We start from the raw sequence: 17,743 nt of genomic DNA, 5'->3' as shown, positions 1-17,743 counted from the left end.
TGGAGTATAGTAGAATTAACATAAAGGCGTGGCTGGAATGCACAAAATAAAAACAGAGGTGATGAATAAAGTACTACCATAGAGAGTCACGTGCTTGTAGTGCATTTGGTAACAATAAAAATGTTTGTACAAGCCTAATCTAAAAATTAAAACAAAGCAAAAAGTAAAAAGAGTCCTAATTGTAGCTGTTAAGTTTGTGAGCTATTAAAGATTGCATGTGTTAAGTAGAACGTTAGAATAAGTTTCAATGTCAGACGGATCAATACTAGTAGTAATCCTATCATCCAAGTCCACCAACTGGATGTTGTTAAGACAACCTTGGAAAGACCCTGCTGTAACTGTATAGCGAACTAGGACATTATCTAAAAAGTCAAAGAATAATAAATATATTTTTCAGCAAGTAAATTAATCTCACTAGGTACTCCTCCAGCATATAAAGGACTATCAGTGTTAACAGATATAAATCCAGTACTTGGTAAAGTAGTGCTAACTGATGCTTGTCCATCTACAGTCAAACTACCAATCACTCCACTTTTAGAGGCTATAACTCTGTGCCAGTTTCCATCACAGAGTGATGATAAGTTTGCTGGAATGTACTCAACAACACCAGGTCCATGACCATTATCAAATATAAATCGAACCTACATTGTAAAATAAAATTTGCTGCTAGTATTCAAAATTTAATTAACACACCTTTCCTTCACTGATTTCCAAAGCTGTGTGATCCTCAAGAAGCAAACTTGAACTGTAAAGAAGTAGGCCAGAGCAATGAGCTGTTCTAAACTGAAGTCTAAACTCATATGCCACCAGTGGTCTGTAAACATTAACTATAAAGAATAATCATTATTCATTCTTTAACACCAAAAACTAACCCAGTGTAGCATAACCACTACCAAGAAATGATAAATAATCATTGTATTCATCTTGACAAGTGTCCACTAAACCACTAGCTGCAGATGGAGCTCTATTTAAAACATCAAAATCAAAATTAATTGTAATAATTATTGACAAATATACCTTAAATTAATAATTTCACCATTAACAGAAAAGTAATAAAAACATGCCTCTGCACCAGATGGAACCTAAAAGTAAAAATGTTACAATAAATAAAACAACTTCAATGATGAGCATACCAATGACTGATGACTATACAGATGAAGAGAGGACAGCATAATTCCCGAAACCCCACCAATATAAATAGGCTCAGCATTTGTATTAAGTTGATCATGGGTGTCATAAGATACACCAGTATATTCTGTACCGTCAACAATTAATACACCTCTTGTTCCATTACGTGTAATAGTTACCTGTAGCAAATGGCAATAAACAATAACACGGTTAATAAATTACTAACAGTGTGATTCATATTGTCATCATATCTATTAAGAGCAGAATACGGATTAATAAATATGGATCCTGCTCCCAGATTATAAGAATAGTAGATGGCTCCATTACGAAGCTCCAGTGCCATATAATCATTATAAATTGCACTTTGAGTATAAATTAGCAAAGCATTACTAGACGTGGTTCTAAAGGTCAATGTAATTTCAGAGCTAATGGTGAAAATAACAAAGATAAAACTAATACAAGAGCTTATAGATGTTACCTGAAGGTAATGTCTGATGGTAGACTATATGAGAGGAAGCTACCACGTTGCCCATTCAAACCCACAGGATCAATAACTGGTGTGGGTACGATTGTAGGTAAAACAGTTGAGCTTACAAAACTCTCAGTTGGTGATGGTGATACTGTAGAGCTCTCAGCTGGTGGTGATGATGGTAATACAGTAGAACTCTCAGTTGGTGAGGGTGATACTGTAGGGGTCTCAGCTGGTGGTGATGATGGTAATACAGTAGAGCTCTCAGCTGGTGGTGATGATGGTAATACAGTAGGACTCTCAGTTGGTGAGGGTGATACTGTAGGGGTCTCAGCTGGTGGTAATGATGGTAATACTGTAGAGCTCTCAGCTGGTGGTGATGATGGTAATACAGTAGGACTCTCAGTTGGTGAGGGTGATACTGTAGGGGTCTCAGCTGGTGGTAATGATGGTAATACTGTAGAGCTCTCAGCTGGTGGTGATGATGGTAATACAGTAGGACTCTCAGTTGGTGAGGGTGATACTGTAGGGGTCTCAGCTGGTGGTAATGATGGTAATACTGTAGAGCTCTCAGCTGGTGGTGATGATGGTAATACAGTAGGACTCTCAGTTGGTGAGGGTGATACTGTAGGGGTCTCAGCTGGTGGTAATGATGGTAATACTGTAGAGCTCTCAGCTGGTGGTGATGATGGTAATACAGTAGGACTCTCAGTTGGTGAGGGTGATACTGTAGGGGTCTCAGCTGGTGGTAATGATGGTAATACTGTAGAGCTCTCAGCTGGTGGTGATGATGGTAATACAGTAGGACTCTCAGTTGGTGAGGGTGATACTGTAGAAATTGTTGGAGTGATTGTAAATGAGCTTTCACTAGGTGTTGGTGTTGGGGAAATGCTTATACTGTCTCCTGATCCAAAACCTGACCCTGACCCTGATGGATTTATGGTAGGAGGAGGAGGGGGAGTTGTCTCAGCTAATCCATGACAACCAAATAGCACTACACTTTCAGATAGCTCAGCATTGTTGAAATCATACTCCTCAGAATTGATTCTCAAATTACTAAGACATCCTCTGTAATAATCAGTGATAACTGATCTAGCAGAAACAGCAGGACCTCCTACTGTAACAGAGCCCAATAATGATAAGTAATTAGTGTTAGTAGCTGTGCTTGCTGTTCTAGATTCCTCATCAACTACCAGTATAACACTGCATAAAAAATAAATAAATAAATAAAAATTTATAAAATCATAGATCAAAAATTAAGATTCCCAGTCTTATTGTAATTAATTGAAGGCACTGGACATTTACTTTCCCAAAAGGCTTGAATGGACTTTGGCATAGTGTTCATGCAGCTATGTCAGTGGATTAAACTCATAAATTAAACCAAAAACCCTAACTGTACTACATATCTTCAGCCAAATTTTTTTCCAAATCAAAAAAGAGAATTCTCTATTTTTATAATTTTTAAAAATAAATCTACATGTACATGTACTTCTGTAGTGTTTTTAACAAATTTAGAAAGTCACCACATACATTGCTTGTCAATTCATAAAGCATGCTGATTGGCACACGTGAAATGCTTTGCAGAAAATCCTGTCTCAGTATCATTATGTCATTGTCATATACATGTGGCAACATACTGTACTTTTAATTACCAAATCAATTGGACCATAAAAACATTGATAATTAGCAAGAGTATTACTATTGCGAATTAGTAGAGCATAACAATGTGTTTACCATTTGACTATATGCATAAGTACTTTCAAATTCAAAACCAATGGCAAGTTATCTTTAATTTGTACATTCACTCCACTTACTTATCTCCAACTAATGAAATATTGACATAGTGCGATTGGCCATCATTAAGATTGTTCTGCACTGAAGTCAATACAATGTCATTAAAAGTGTTCACAATCTCAACACGTAGGTAAGTGTGAAACAAAGTAACAAGCAATCTATCAGACTACAAAAATAGTAAATTTAACAAGAAAAAAATTTTGCCTTCTTACAAGTAATCCTGTTACATCAAGTAAAACTGATGAGATCTGCTGAGTTTTGAATTGAAAAGAAACAGATTCAAGCCATCCAGTCATACTGAAAAGAGCTGAGCCAGTTCCCATAAAACGAGTACCAGGAGAAACCTATAGGGGCTCAGTAAAACTTAACTCACACTAAAAGACTTACTGAGCTAGGACAATTTGATACTTCAACTCTTTCAGCTACTTCAGAGACAGAAAAATTAACTCCCATATTGTTCAGTGAAAAATTAGCAACACAACCAGAAAATGAAGGAAGACTAAAAAGAAACAATTAATATGTATGTAGAAGTAGCTCATAAGGCATACTTTAGCCATGATGTTCCACCAAGTGTAACATTAATTGGGGAAGTTACATTTGAAGCAAAGCTGCCAAGTGATATGCTAGAAGTAACATCATCAACAATTAAGGAAGCCCTCAATGATGCTACACTTATGGACACTTGTAAATAATGCCAATACCCATCAGTAACCACTACTGAAGAATTGGAGGTACGTACATCCATACCAAGTGAAAGCCTCAAGTGAATGAGACCTTCATTGACATACAATAATATGGTGCGATTCTAAAAAATTAAATAATTCCATCATCAATTCATTAATGCATTTTTCTTACATTCATATTTTGTATGGTTAAAACTTGTGACGAAGCTGAAAAAGTTCTAAAAGCAAATGAGAAGTCTAATTCACCACCATCAAAGTCAATAAAACCAAGAGATAGTTGACTTTTTCCTTGAAACCAAGCACCTGATTCAAACAATCTAGGCATCTCAGCAGCTGGCCTACAGTAATGAATACTAATACATTACTGAATATATAATGTGTTAATACCTGGGACCACATCCTCTTATTGCAACTGTTGAGCTATTAGGTGTAAGCAAGGACAACATTTCCCCATTGATGACAACACTATCAATGCAACCAGTATACGAGAAGTCACCATCAACATCACCAGCTAACAATACTGATGATTGCATCAAAGGCATAGTGGAATTAGCTGGTGCCATCAGTGTAACAGTATTAAGACTATTTCCTTGTATTGGAGCCACAGAGAGAAACAGAGATGACTCATTACTACAGAAAGTACTATTTTAATCACAATATCACATTATTTATAACATACAATGATGCTTCAACTTGATACCACTCAGCCAAAGACAAGCTTAAGTTGTATGTTTGTATCTCATAATCACCATAGCTCCATTTAACCTCTCCGTCCTCCAGCTCTAAGTTATTGATACTTTCATCGTCAGTTAAAAGAATTCCTGACAAAGACTCGGGTCTAAAGTTTAGAGAGAGATGGGTCTCTCCTGGCATAGGCGATGAGGACAAGTTGTAAGTAGCTGTGCCATTGCCATGGAATCTCAATGCTATATCAACCTAAAGCAATAATATGTAAAGATTAATAATTATTACCAATTTACTAACCAACGCTGCTGCTTTTTGTGCTTCTATCAGTTGTTGATGCAGATCAAACATAGAGGTGCTTGCACTACTTATTTCAGATGCTAACAAGGTCCTACTGTCATTAATCATATTTAAATAAGATACTCTTTCACGAAAACTGTCTTGTGCATGTTGTGCTGTGGCATTGGCAAGCAAAAGCTCATCATCAATTTCAATAGTATTTTCAGACAAATCAATGAGGTCCTCATTTGTTTCAGTGACATCGTCGATTACACTCGAGTGTAAGGTTAGTACTTTATTATAGTAGGTAGAATTAATTAACTGAGTACTGTTAAGAGCATAAGATAACAATAACTTGATATTGTTAACAGTCACATCTATATCAGTGAAAATAAATAATAGTAAATACTATTAAGGTAGTGAAATTAGTAGATTGACTTACTTGTAACAGACTGAACATATTGATATCTTAGAGAGAGATCATTAAGTGACTGCAATAAGCCAGTGCTGACATTGCCACGAGTATCATTTAGCTCTCTTGTCAACTGATTATATACTGAAATCGTTTCTAAAGCATATTAATATCAAATATAATAATAATTAAAAATCAATTTTACCTGAAATGCTTTGTTCAATAGAAATTATATTTTGTGAAAGATTTTTTGTGCTATTAGACAATTCATTGACACTAAAATCCAATTCAGTACTCATTATCATCTCCAATGTATTTAGAATGTCACTCAAATTCAATCCTACCACAATTTGATATGCCAATGACAGAGTTTCATTAACAAATGTATAGTCCATTATAGCAGCAACAGCATCATTCCCACCATAAAGACTGGCATTAATAGTCCTTCAAATTTAAAAGAAAAAATTGTAATTAATAACAACAAAATTACATATATTACCTGCAAAATTCATCACTCTGACTGATAATGTTACTGGCATTTAGCAAAGCACTCTCATATCTATCAGAGCTCCTATTAAACACTTCACTCAGCTGACTAATCCTTAAGTCAAGTTCATCAATAAGATCAACAATATAGTCCTGACTACTAAGAGAGACATTTATACCACTGTCATTACCAGTAGGGAAATCAGTCAAAGTGATTTGTAGTTGCTGGAGTATTGTAGAAGTGTTGGTGAGCTTGTCACGCACTGCCAATAAGTCAGCCTCAGAATCATCAATAAGAATCATAGAATCATTTACCAATCCTGATACATTATTAGCAGCAGTTAAAAGTTCAAGATACTCAGAAGTATAATTTGCAGTTGCATTATCAACAGACTGAAGTAGTTGCTGAATCCTCATTTCTAATTTCATAAACCTTGCATAATAATCATTGAAAGAGTTAATTCCGGAATTGATCATTGACGATTCTGATACACTCGATGCATACGTACTGTTCACTTCATTTTCAATGTTAGCAATGTTTTGAAGCGCTGCTTGCTTCTTTGTTGTATTTATCAATATTTCTTCTGTAAGGTTATAAGTCAGAGATTGAAGGGCATCTAATGTTGCAGAAGAACTATTTTCTAATTGATAGAGTTTTTGTGTTATGTTAACAACAAAGTCCATAGTATCTAATAATGACAAACACATTGAATATAAAAATACATTGAATATGTAATACATGTACTTACAGTTCAATTCTCCTTCTCCAATATTAACCAAACTATTGTGAAGGTTTATGGCACTAACTAGTACACTCTCAGAATAATTCCTTATGTTTCGTAAGTCAACAATCAACATATTTATCTATAATACAGATTTCATATTAGCCATAATTATAACCAATAATTATTCTTACCTCTACATTAAACTGAGCCAACATGCTTTGTATATTATTTGTCCTATTAGTAAGAACATTTAAGTCATTCGTTCCTTGAGTTAAATTCTCCATTGACTGGTTATAGGTAGATTCAAGTCTAGAAATATCACTGGATAAAGATAGCAAGTTCAATGTATCAGCATTTTGAAGATGATTGGCATCAATTATGAAAGTGTCAATTCTTTTAAGATCCTCTTTAAAAGAATCAGATTTTCTTTTTAGTGATAGACTACAACTATCACATTGTATGCAACCATCACTACTTAGTTCATGATAATAGTTAGAGCATCTGTCACACTTCAGTCCTATCACATTGTCACCACAGTGACACTGGCCAGTCGTTAGATGACAACTGTTATTAACAGCACCATCTCCACAATCACATTCTAAAAAAGCAAATAAATTTTATTTATAATACCGTATAGTGAAAATATTTTGTGACCCAAAATTTTCACAAATTTTATGTTTTTTTTTTTTAATGTACGACAATAAAATTTGAGAAAATCAATTAGGTACAGTTCAATGTGACAGAAAAGGATAAAGTCGCAAAAATTAAGGCCACAAAATTTCTCGACAAATTTACAAAATTTTGGGACACAAAAATATTGCAATATATGGTAATAATTCCTCGTACTTTGACAACCATTTTCAGTAAAATTATAATATTCCAGTTTACACTCATCACAGTTTAATCCTTGAACTCCTTCATTACAAGAACACTCTCCAGTGGTCACATTACAGCTTTCAGAAGTAGAGCCGTCAACATTGCACATACAAGGAGTGCATCCATCAACAGAGAAATTCCAGTAATTATCCTACATACATGTATAATAAACATGGTAGTGAGACAAGTTCACTGAATTAATATATAATGTACCTTACACTCAGTACATTTAGTACCACTGACTCCATTTCTGCAATCACAGACTCCACTAGTTTTGTTACAAATACGACTGGTAGATGCAACGCATTCACAAGCTGAACAAAACATTAGTAAACAAGAATAATCACTTGATGATTAATAACTTACGCTCGCATGACTGAGTCAGTGCATCACCAAAAAATTCATCTTGACATATTTCACATTGGGGGCCAGTTGAATTATTAATACAATTCATACATTCTCCAGTAGTATGATTGCAAGCATCAGGGTCATTAGTATCAATATTACCAGAACACTGACAGTCACTACAGGGATAATCTGGTGGAATTCCATAATAAGAAGGAGAACAAATGTCACACAGTGATCCTTCATGGCCATCTAAGCAAAAGCAAACTGGCTGAGAGTTTTCTGCAATACACGACTGACTACAAAATAGAAATATTTATTTATCAGCATTCCAATCCGGGCTTTTGCCATAGTGAATATATAGTCAAGTTGCTCAAAATGGGGCCAAAAGACTCTGTACTAAGTACAGAAAATTTCAAAAAAAATTACAAAGAAAGAATGCTCCATTTTTATAATTTTTTTGATACACATATGAACATGTTTTTAAGTTGCGTAGAAAACTTGAGTTGAGTCTGGTCAAAATTTGATTTTTTATGAATTTTAAAATTTCCTTGAAATACCACGTGCAGTATTGTAATGCTTGCCAGCTCATAAAGCAGCTGTTTATCTCACATAGCATGCTTTGAGGGAAACCTTGATTTGAATATCAAATTTTGAACATTATACATGTAGTTTGTTAAAAACTTTGTAATGCTCTGCTGTGTAAAAGTTTGATTAAAGTTAAAATACATTAAATTTTATTGTTTCTGCCAAAATAATAATATAATTTTTGTAATTTCTGATACACACTAAAAATAATGGACACAGTTTTTGTAATTAAACTACAAATGCAATCAAAGAAAATAACTAATGCAACTACCATATAGCGGGATTTATTAACGAAGGTTTTATTTTGATGAGTTGACAATTAAAAATAAAACGTCAAATTTTATAACCATCAAAAATTTTGTACGTCTTTGCCGTGTGTACAAGAAGGGCACTATTTGTCAACTTAAAACTTGCCAATGGGGGAAATTTACTGTTTTTGTTAAATTTTTTACTCGTCAATAAATCCCACTACAAGGTATCTAAAGTTAATAAAACTAATAATGTCAAAAACTAAAATTAGCGGAAATACACATAAAAATATTAGAATGGCAAGAGTAGATACTAATTTAAAGAAAGTGTCAAACTGAAAGTTTGAAGCATCTTTGTAATAGACGTAACATTTCAATTATTAGCTACATGTATAATACAAGTACATGCACTAATCTCTTACTTAATAGCTGTGTTAGGATGACAAGGACACTCAGTGCATTCAAGATCAGAGGTAATGGAAGAGTTGTAATATTCATCAGCACAATATTGACACAGCTCTCCAGTTGTATTAAGAGTACAGTTTAATGGAGGAGGATACACCACTGGAGGTGGAGGAACAGGAAAAAGCTACAAGAATAAATCAAAGTACAAATTAAATAGTCATGCATTATTGAAGATTATTTTGTCTTACCAAACAATCTCCAGTAAAATCTTCACAAATTAATGAGTCATTGTTACAAGTACACAAGACACAAGAGCTGTCATTGTGACGATAATAGCCAGAACTACAATTCTAAAAACCAAAAATATTGCAACAATTGAATTCTAACATTAAAACTTTACCTCACAAGAGGATCCTGTATATCCTTCAGTGCAGTTGCATAATTCTTGTGAACTGCTTCCGTGAGCTAACATACAAGAATTTGTGACTCCAGAACAATTGCAGGGCATGCACGATCCATTTGACAATAAAAAGTTACCGTCATCACACTGGTCACAGCTACTACCAGTATAACCATCCTATAAATATTAGAATGCATACTTACAATAATATTTTATTGCTAACATACGTAACAAATACAACTTCCATCAGAACTGCAATAGCCTCCTTCAGTAAAGCAAGAGCAGAGTTGACAGCCATCACTTGAGAAGTTCGTATGACCAGTCATACATTCAGAACATGTCCCGCCAGTGACATTAGGTTTGCAACTACAGTGTCAAGGTTAATGTCAATAATCTACAGTACTGCATGACTTACTAGCAGTCCCCAGTAGAAGAATTACAACTAATAGTACCAGTATCATTGCAAATGCATGGCTTTAAGAAGAGGGATTCATGATTAATCATAATAATCATAATGACTTACATAACAGCCCTCTGAAGGATCTCCATAGTGATTATCATCCATACACATATCACATTGCAGTCCTACCACATTGCTTTCACATTGGCATTGACCATCCTCCGCACATATGGTATTATTAACGCAACCACAAGCTACAAAGGATATATTTAATGAGCATTAATTGTCAACTAACCAATGCATTCAGTATTATTCAAGTAGTATGTATAAATGCATTTGTCACATTGACGTCCTACTTGCGATCCACAACTACACTGCCCACCTAACGCTTCACATGAGTATTCAGGAATACTACACTGGCATTCTATTAAAATACAATATGTAGTAACGTACTATACATCACTGCACTAACCTTGTAGTGATCCATGTAAGCTAAGACTTTGTTGTAAGGTAGAGCGAATGCAATATTCAGTGTTGTTATTAAAGCCACAATCGTTAAGAGTGTCATTAAATGCATCCGGTACAGCAGCAATGTAGTCCTATTAGGCAATAATAATTTTAATAGCATTAAAGCAACAATACCAAGAAAAAATGAGATCCTTCCAGTTGCGCCATGATATTTACTGAGCCAGACTCCAATCTCAAGCCAACACAATCAAAAGGATCAGCTTGAGCATAACAAGGAGTTTCTGTACAGCTACTGTCAATAAAGAATTGGACGGCACAATGTAGAGACCCTTGACTGATCATAGTTGGTATCCATGTAGAATGCTTTCTCCCATTTGTTGGACATAGATACCTCATGAAGAGATTATCAAAAGACGTGGTATCATTTACGATCATTGTCAATTGCAGCAACTGACTTTCATTAATCTATTTTAAAATAAATTATGCCAATATTGTATTGCTACATGTACATCTTACCATAAAATTAGAGATAGCATAACCTCGTTCAAAAAAATCAGGAAATTGCTGCTCATTATAGCCAAGACTGAGTTCACCAGATGGCTCCATCAGTAAGCCATTCTCTTCATTAGCTCCAACACTGTCTAAATCAGGCAGATAATATCCTGGCATAATAAATCCTGTGACTGTAACCTCAGCTACTTCAAATTGCTAATAATACAATATTTGTCGTTATTATTGTAAAAACGATAATTCTTACAGTTGCGTTATCTTGAAATCCATTAAAAACTAGATTGATATCTGAGCCACTGCTACCATTAACTGCTACTTGTACATGTGTCCCATCAATCTAAACAAAATGCACGCATTAATAATAATTGTACAGTTACAGAATCAATTTACCATTAACCCTTGGCATTGTCCTGAGCAATTGGTAACAAAAAGTCCCAGAAGGGCCCCAGAGTTTGAATTGACAACTCCAATAGATAGTGGAAGAGAACTTATGAAAACAATGTCAATTGATAATGTGAAGCCAGTAAAATCCTACAAATTATTAAAAATTATTTGAAACTATTTTAAAGAGCGGACTGGCTTACTATAGTTGACGACAAGGACAGTGATACAGGTTGAATATCTTCTTGGGTTACCCACCATGTTGAAAGCAAGCCATCGAGAACCGCATCCGGATACCCTTGGGCGGGGCTGCTAGAATTTGAGCTGGAGCTGTTAGAAGTTGCATTGCTGCTAGCAGAAAGATAATTTGTCAGCTCCAAAGGAACTTGTGCATTCGAGTAAAGCACACAGCATGCAAGGACTATAAGCAACAGAGAAGCCACTTTGTCCATCTTTTAGTGGGCGTTAGCGCGTCTCTTGAATTCAAGTACATTCATATCAATGGACCACACAGCATGCAAGCATAAACATACAAACACTCATAATTAGATTCATTATCAGCATCTTAAATTACAACAAGGTAAAGATTAAAGTATTTTTCTCCTGTTAGCAAAAGCATGTTCCCAGTAGCTATAAAATGTTTGACTAAATGAGAGCCATATCTGAAGGAATTCCTGAGAACTGATAGACTCTGTTTTATCTAGACCATAAAAGCGAACAACTTCTTTGAAAAGGCTTTCAGCCTCATTCAATTCATCATGAACACATTTTAAATCTTTAGAACCTGTACAAGAAATGTCAGCGTAACTAATGCATACTATAGTGTACGTGTGTTTTCTTACTTTCATCAACAAAAGCAGATATTTCTTTTTGAAAAGGATCTTTATTAGATATTTGCATGCAAATTTTTTTGCATGCTATAATGTAGATAAAAAAAGCAAATTAGACACATTAACCAGTTACTGTACTTTACCAACCTTCAATTTCTGATAAAAGTGTCTTGTACTTTGATTTGAGATCTGGATATGTAACAGAAGCTGCTGGCATAAGTAGATTAGGAACTGGTACAGGGTAATCATTCCCACTTATCTCCTAATGTATGCAAAATAATATAACTAATATTTTTCATCAAAACTTACTGGATGAGAATCTACATAGCTCTGAACAATGAATTTCAGAAGATTTGACGAGCCATCACAACTGCGGACATCTTTGAGCTCAGTGAGTATATCCAGTTTAAACCCTAAAGCATTACTTCTGCTTGAACTGTCAGCATTCATTTTGTTGCCCAACAACAATACCAAGGCTAGCACTTGACACAATTTATCATGTGGTCTACAAAGCAACTGTAAAAGATAATTAGTATAGACTACAATAGAATTATCAATTTTGAACCTCACCTTATAAGCACTATCAAGAGTATGTATTTGTTGCCTTAATGGTTGAAAATTTTCTTGAAAGTGTGAATGATGCTGCAAACATGTCACCTTTTCATAAAAATTCTCAATTGCAAATAATTTAAGTAAAAATCTGCTTATAATAATAATAATAATAATGATAAAAATAATATACACATTTTGTGTCACCTTTCAGGTTGCTCAAGACAGTCAGCAGGGCAAGACCTGAGTTTTTTTAGTTCATTTGATGTGATCTAGAAATAAAATTATAATTTACAGCAGTATTCGCAATTTAAAATTCAAGTACCATATTAGTTACTCTAGCTAGAGTATCAATATCTAATGAGCATTTTTTCAAATTTTTACATGACTCCATGATTTTATAAACTTCATCCAATGAAATATTTTTCATAAGGATTTGAAGTGCCTGAAACCTCTTGTCATTCAGTACTCTACAAGGAGATCTTCCGGGTGAAAGTGATCGAGACCTCCTAACTGTTGGGTCAGCTTTCTTTTGGAACAGCTTTTGGAACACCTCTTCATTGAAATTAACATGTTTCTGCTGCTCAGATACTTGTTGCCATATTGTCTTATTAGAGGAAGGGACTACTTTTTTCCAAAACAATGGCTTGAATGAGGGTCCCTTTGGGGACCGAAGTAAAGTTGGAGATGGCAATAAAGACTGGTCTGGAGCTAATAAAAGAGGAGGAAGTGGTGGAGGAGGACAAGATGCCTTTCTAGCCATTGTAGCACAGCAGCAGCAGCAGCAGCATGAAGAAGCCTTACAATTACAATCAAGGTGTCAAATAATTTTAAGTGTTATGTCACAACTAATTGCTATACACATGTTTACCATACACAATAAATTAACAGTCAGACTTTCACACCTAAGTGTTCTTTCTTGCTAATTCTTTCCATTGCAACTAAAAACAAAACAATTAACAATTTGCTGATTTTTCTGTCTTACCAGTTCAAGATCAGTGGGTGCTCTCGACAAAAAATCTAATATTTCATTATTAGGTATTTGTCTTTGCTTCCACAGTCTCTTAGTCATTTTGTACAAACCTAAAATGTGTATTATATATGCATAATAGCTAACTCTACACACTAACCCCAAATAAGTATAATGTAACGGAGTGGTACAAAGTAAGTCAAAACCATTGCCAAAAAACAAATCAATATTGCCATCCAGCATAAAAAAGGCACAGTCCAATGAAACAAACTACAACAGAAAAGAGGCATAGTCATTGTATTAATGTCATTATTACTTTTTTACTCTTTCGGATAAATCTACTACATAACCAGACATAATCTGTAATGTTAACAATATATCCTGAAACTGCCGGAAACGTTGACGCCAATTTACATGCTCCTATCATAGAATGACTTATGCAATAAATTTATCAATTCTTACTGATGGATCTTTAGTATGAGAATAATCTTCTAAATCAGAAAAGTCAGACTATATTTGTTCAAATTAAACACTTCATGAACAAGGACTTACTTCATTCTCTGAATTATCATCTACTTGTACTCTTTGATACGACTCTTTAAAGTAAGAGCTTTCATGCTTGATATAGACTTTAACATAGTACATTATAAAAACAACAGCAAGGAGTAAGAATATGATCCAAATTTCGGCCACTAAGCATGCCATAGTAAACACCTAATTAGTAAATAGAATTTTATAAAGCAAGTAGCACTCGCCCATGTATTCAAGTGAGTCTCATTGTTATGTATATGAATACTAACTATTGAAAGTGTCACAGTGTCACAGAGACACTTTCAATAGTTAGTATTCATATACATAACAATGGGTCACAATTAGTCAATAGAAATTTGGTGAAATTTATTAGCATTTACTTTCAAAATAGGTGTTAGCAAAAAGTAAATGTAAGAATCTTTATTGCCTATAGCAATTACAAGCATACATTAACTGTACAACATACCATTAAAGCCATTAAGCTCTGAACTGGATTCTGCCATGATAGCAACTCTTGAATATAATGATGAACCTGAACAACTGGGTGAATCAATTCAATGACCTTATGAATATTTCTTAATAGTAACTTCCTCTGAAATTTTGGCTCTTCTTCAAGTACTGGTACTTCTTTTGGTTTAAAAGTTTGCAATCCAGCACAAACCTTATTGCAAAAATAATTGTGATAGCATTATCAATTTAAGTTTTCCTTACAATGTTGTATACTAGATCACAATTAATAGTGATAGTGCCATGAGCTCGATTCAAGCAAGATTTTCCTTTCAAAACATACGTTTTGCTATGTCCAACTTGCAACTACAAATTGTATGCTTAATAATAGCAAGAAAATGAATGGCATATATATTTACCTTGAGTAGTGGTATCATTAGCTGGCCCAGCCATTCTTCCTTGCCTTTTCTCTCATTTATTACTTCAATGTGAACTATGTCATGAATATCTTTAATAGGACTGTAATAATGATGGAATAAGGGTAAGAACAAGCAATCAAAGCAGCATTACAATGAGAATGTTTTGTTCCAAATAGGATCAGCTGTATACGAAACTGCATGAGTTCTTAACTGAGCATTCCCTACTTCAATAGTTACAAATGATCGTATGTCTCTCTCTACACAAAATATACACTAAACAAACAAATTATCATTCATCCTTTACCATTATAGCTACAAAGATCAGCTCCTCTTTCAACTACAATAAATAATGCAACATGAGTATGTTTTAAAATATTAGAGTGTACTTGTTATGTGAAGGAGACCAATTTCCTTTGCAGACAACAGTTTCACAATATTTTGTAGTTGCTAGATAAAGAATAAGATCACAAAGTGAATTTTACACAACAAAAGTTGCAATTGTACAAACAATGGAAAGATATAAATAAATAAAAAAAGAAAAATTAAAATCTGTACAAGGAGAATCAACATCTTGTACTTTGTAAAATAGTTTTAAACAAAAATTGTTTTAGCTTGTAAATTACTGTTTTGGTAAGCCAAACCAAAAGTATACTCTTTGGTGACATAATGGTAATGTTTGTATGGTTAGTATTACATGAGTTGGTTATATTCTTTGAAGTTTATGTTTATTATTTTAGTGTTCGGAGTAGGACAAACTGTCGTTATAAGCAATATGCCATTAGTGAATATGCAACATTCTCAAAAAATGTGTCAATTTGTTTATAGTGAAAGCTTTTTTGAATGTATACATAAAGCACAATAATTAACAGCTCAATGCATAAAAATATGCTAATGAAAAAATTTTTATTATCTTTACTCACAAAATCAATTTTGGCTTGCTTCATCAGATTCCCTGACAAAACATCACTTTCTTCTTTACAAGATAATCCTGAGATGACAAGAAGTAAATGAAGCGTTCCTGATGATTCTCCTATAGGTAATCTCAAATCATGCTGAACATCTGGCTCATAATCACAGAGCTCAACTAAACACCTAAAATTATTCAAATAATTTTTACTTAAAATACACTAAAGTGGCATACTCTCCAATAAAATCATCAGCTGCTGGAAAATCTCTATCCCATACTTCAATAAATAAGCTTTGCTTCGATTGATCATCATAAAGCTTCATGTCAAACTTTTCCTTCCATTCCGGATTAAGGGTTTTAGGCTGAACCTAATTATGGTATTATAAAGCATAGTAATAATTGACTTTACCTTGGTTTTGTATTTTTGAGAACCAAGTTTAAACTTACAGTATGGATCACTAAAACCTTGCAAACACAAAAAGTTAATATCTATACTAATAAATGCGACATACCATTGCTATCCATAGCTGGCAAGTCAGTGGCACCAAGTACAGTCACAGTTAATATACTATTCCAACACTGAATTTTTTTCTAAAATTATTTGTTAAAACACTTGTGCATGGTCCCACTACATACTTTAGACTGCTGGAGTTTTTGTTGCTCATAAGCATGCTGCTCATGATACGTCATGTTTAATACTTTAATTTCCAACTGTAAATAACCTAGTTGTTCAGCGGGAGCCACTGGATCAGTTAATGATAATGTAATCACTTCCACTCTATAACAAATAGGCATAATAGCATCATAAAAATTTAGTATCAAGCACACAATTGTGCTGCTACTAAAATAATCAGTTCACATGTTAACTAGTTATGAAACAATCACAGTCAATGAGAATGCTAAGTACAGAGACTACAGACTGTCAAAAATACATAGTTATAGTGATTGCTAACTTTATTTACTTACTTATTATGTTCATATTTGTTCAAATGTATAGTCCCTTGGCCCATGAAATCATCACTAGACACAATGTCATGGTCATAGACTTTGACATTTAAAGGGAGTGACAGATCTTTGGTTTGAAAGATGAACTTTTCCATCCAATGAGGATTGAGGTTACGATAGATTACAGAGCTACGAGCTTTGTATCTCCCATGCTTGAGCTTAACATAAGGGTCACTTGTTCCTATAATGGCAAAATTAATTATGTTGGCAAGGCATAAATTTAATTACAAATTATTGGCAAGCAATGATTTTCTCAAAATTTTCTTCCTTTTTGTTATGGCATGCTGCGGGATGCTGACATGTTTTAACTGAACAAGCATTGATTCATGTACTGTACAATACTGTAGGATTATGTATCAGTGTCTACAGCATACAATACTACCTAACAAGAATTGGCACCATCAACAGTGTCTGCCAGGATGTTTACCTGTCACGTCCCTGACAGCAAGATTATGTCCAGAGATAAGTTTCAAATGGATCATATAGTTTTCCCCAGTAATATGCTTTGAAAATATTAAAAAATAATAATCTCAATACATCATCATTCCATTTCCATACTCTTACTTCAGCGGAGCCTGAGGTAGCAACAATTGGAGGTGATGATGGTGTCGGAGGCTCGCTTGCGCAGCGGTCTCTGTCCATTTCTTCCTCTGATTCAAATTCCAAAGGAACTTTAAGCATCTTATTTTTATGCTTTGCTCTCCAGCTTCTAAAGCGACTCATTTTGATGATGATATCTATGATAGCAGTCCTCGCTCTACCCTCGAACAATCTCTGCAGCTAGGTGACCACGCCTTCTCTCCG

General features: G+C 34.3%; 3 protein-coding genes across 4 annotated transcripts; all 3 read right to left on the bottom strand.

The window, feature by feature from the left end:
* Positions 1-119: 119 nt before the first annotated feature.
* On the bottom strand, positions 120-11,746 carry LOC109582339 (laminin subunit alpha-like). The gene is made up of 37 exons (XM_019997026.1): positions 11,485-11,746; positions 11,291-11,431; positions 11,148-11,237; positions 10,907-11,098; positions 10,565-10,855; positions 10,395-10,521; positions 10,218-10,346; positions 10,046-10,176; positions 9,938-9,996; positions 9,750-9,888; positions 9,523-9,699; positions 9,371-9,472; positions 9,140-9,306; positions 7,903-8,180; positions 7,750-7,850; positions 7,507-7,687; positions 6,852-7,258; positions 6,685-6,799; positions 5,949-6,624; positions 5,655-5,893; positions 5,480-5,605; positions 5,059-5,414; positions 4,754-5,010; positions 4,462-4,704; positions 4,247-4,412; positions 3,940-4,196; positions 3,779-3,890; positions 3,604-3,735; positions 3,412-3,557; positions 1,607-2,800; positions 1,355-1,553; positions 1,134-1,307; positions 1,018-1,082; positions 873-964; positions 694-827; positions 416-641; positions 120-362 (listed from the first exon to the last, which is right to left on the bottom strand). Exons 1-37 carry the CDS (start codon positions 11,731-11,733, stop codon positions 205-207), a joined length of 8,028 nt encoding a protein of 2,675 aa, XP_019852585.1. The 5' UTR covers positions 11,734-11,746; the 3' UTR covers positions 120-204.
* Positions 11,747-11,769: 23 nt separating this feature from the next.
* On the bottom strand, positions 11,770-13,446 carry LOC105316931 (formin-2-like). The gene is made up of 7 exons (XM_011412260.2): positions 12,986-13,446; positions 12,868-12,932; positions 12,682-12,811; positions 12,421-12,627; positions 12,259-12,373; positions 12,124-12,198; positions 11,770-12,065 (listed from the first exon to the last, which is right to left on the bottom strand). Exons 1-7 carry the CDS (start codon positions 13,421-13,423, stop codon positions 11,869-11,871), a joined length of 1,227 nt encoding a protein of 408 aa, XP_011410562.1. The 5' UTR covers positions 13,424-13,446; the 3' UTR covers positions 11,770-11,868.
* A 39-nt stretch (positions 13,447-13,485) lies between these two features.
* Positions 13,486-17,743, bottom strand: LOC100633326 (multiple C2 and transmembrane domain-containing protein 1-like). Of its 2 annotated transcripts, XM_003382322.3 has the most exons (20): positions 17,504-17,743; positions 17,367-17,442; positions 16,901-17,120; positions 16,571-16,712; positions 16,447-16,525; positions 16,344-16,399; positions 16,169-16,302; positions 15,948-16,119; positions 15,414-15,474; positions 15,332-15,364; positions 15,179-15,284; positions 15,028-15,127; positions 14,873-14,974; positions 14,628-14,822; positions 14,183-14,344; positions 14,093-14,140; positions 13,947-14,050; positions 13,791-13,900; positions 13,646-13,743; positions 13,486-13,601 (listed from the first exon to the last, which is right to left on the bottom strand). In XM_003382322.3, the coding sequence occupies exons 1-20, from the start codon at positions 17,660-17,662 to the stop codon at positions 13,566-13,568; spliced, it is 2,193 nt and encodes a 730-aa protein (XP_003382370.2). In that variant the 5' UTR covers positions 17,663-17,743; the 3' UTR covers positions 13,486-13,565. The 2 variants fall into 2 exon arrangements, with proteins under 2 accessions (XP_003382370.2, XP_019853049.1); XM_019997490.1 differs by lacking the exons at positions 17,367-17,442; positions 17,504-17,743 and having other exon boundaries at positions 16,571-16,853; positions 16,901-16,917.

The sequence above is a fragment of the Amphimedon queenslandica genome, unplaced genomic scaffold (assembly GCF_000090795.2).
Source record: "Amphimedon queenslandica unplaced genomic scaffold, v1.1 AMPQUscaffold_13522, whole genome shotgun sequence".
Classification (NCBI taxonomy): domain Eukaryota; kingdom Metazoa; phylum Porifera; class Demospongiae; order Haplosclerida; family Niphatidae; genus Amphimedon; species Amphimedon queenslandica.
Note: the sequence above shows the minus strand (reverse complement) of the source record. Positions and strands in the feature narration are given on the sequence as shown.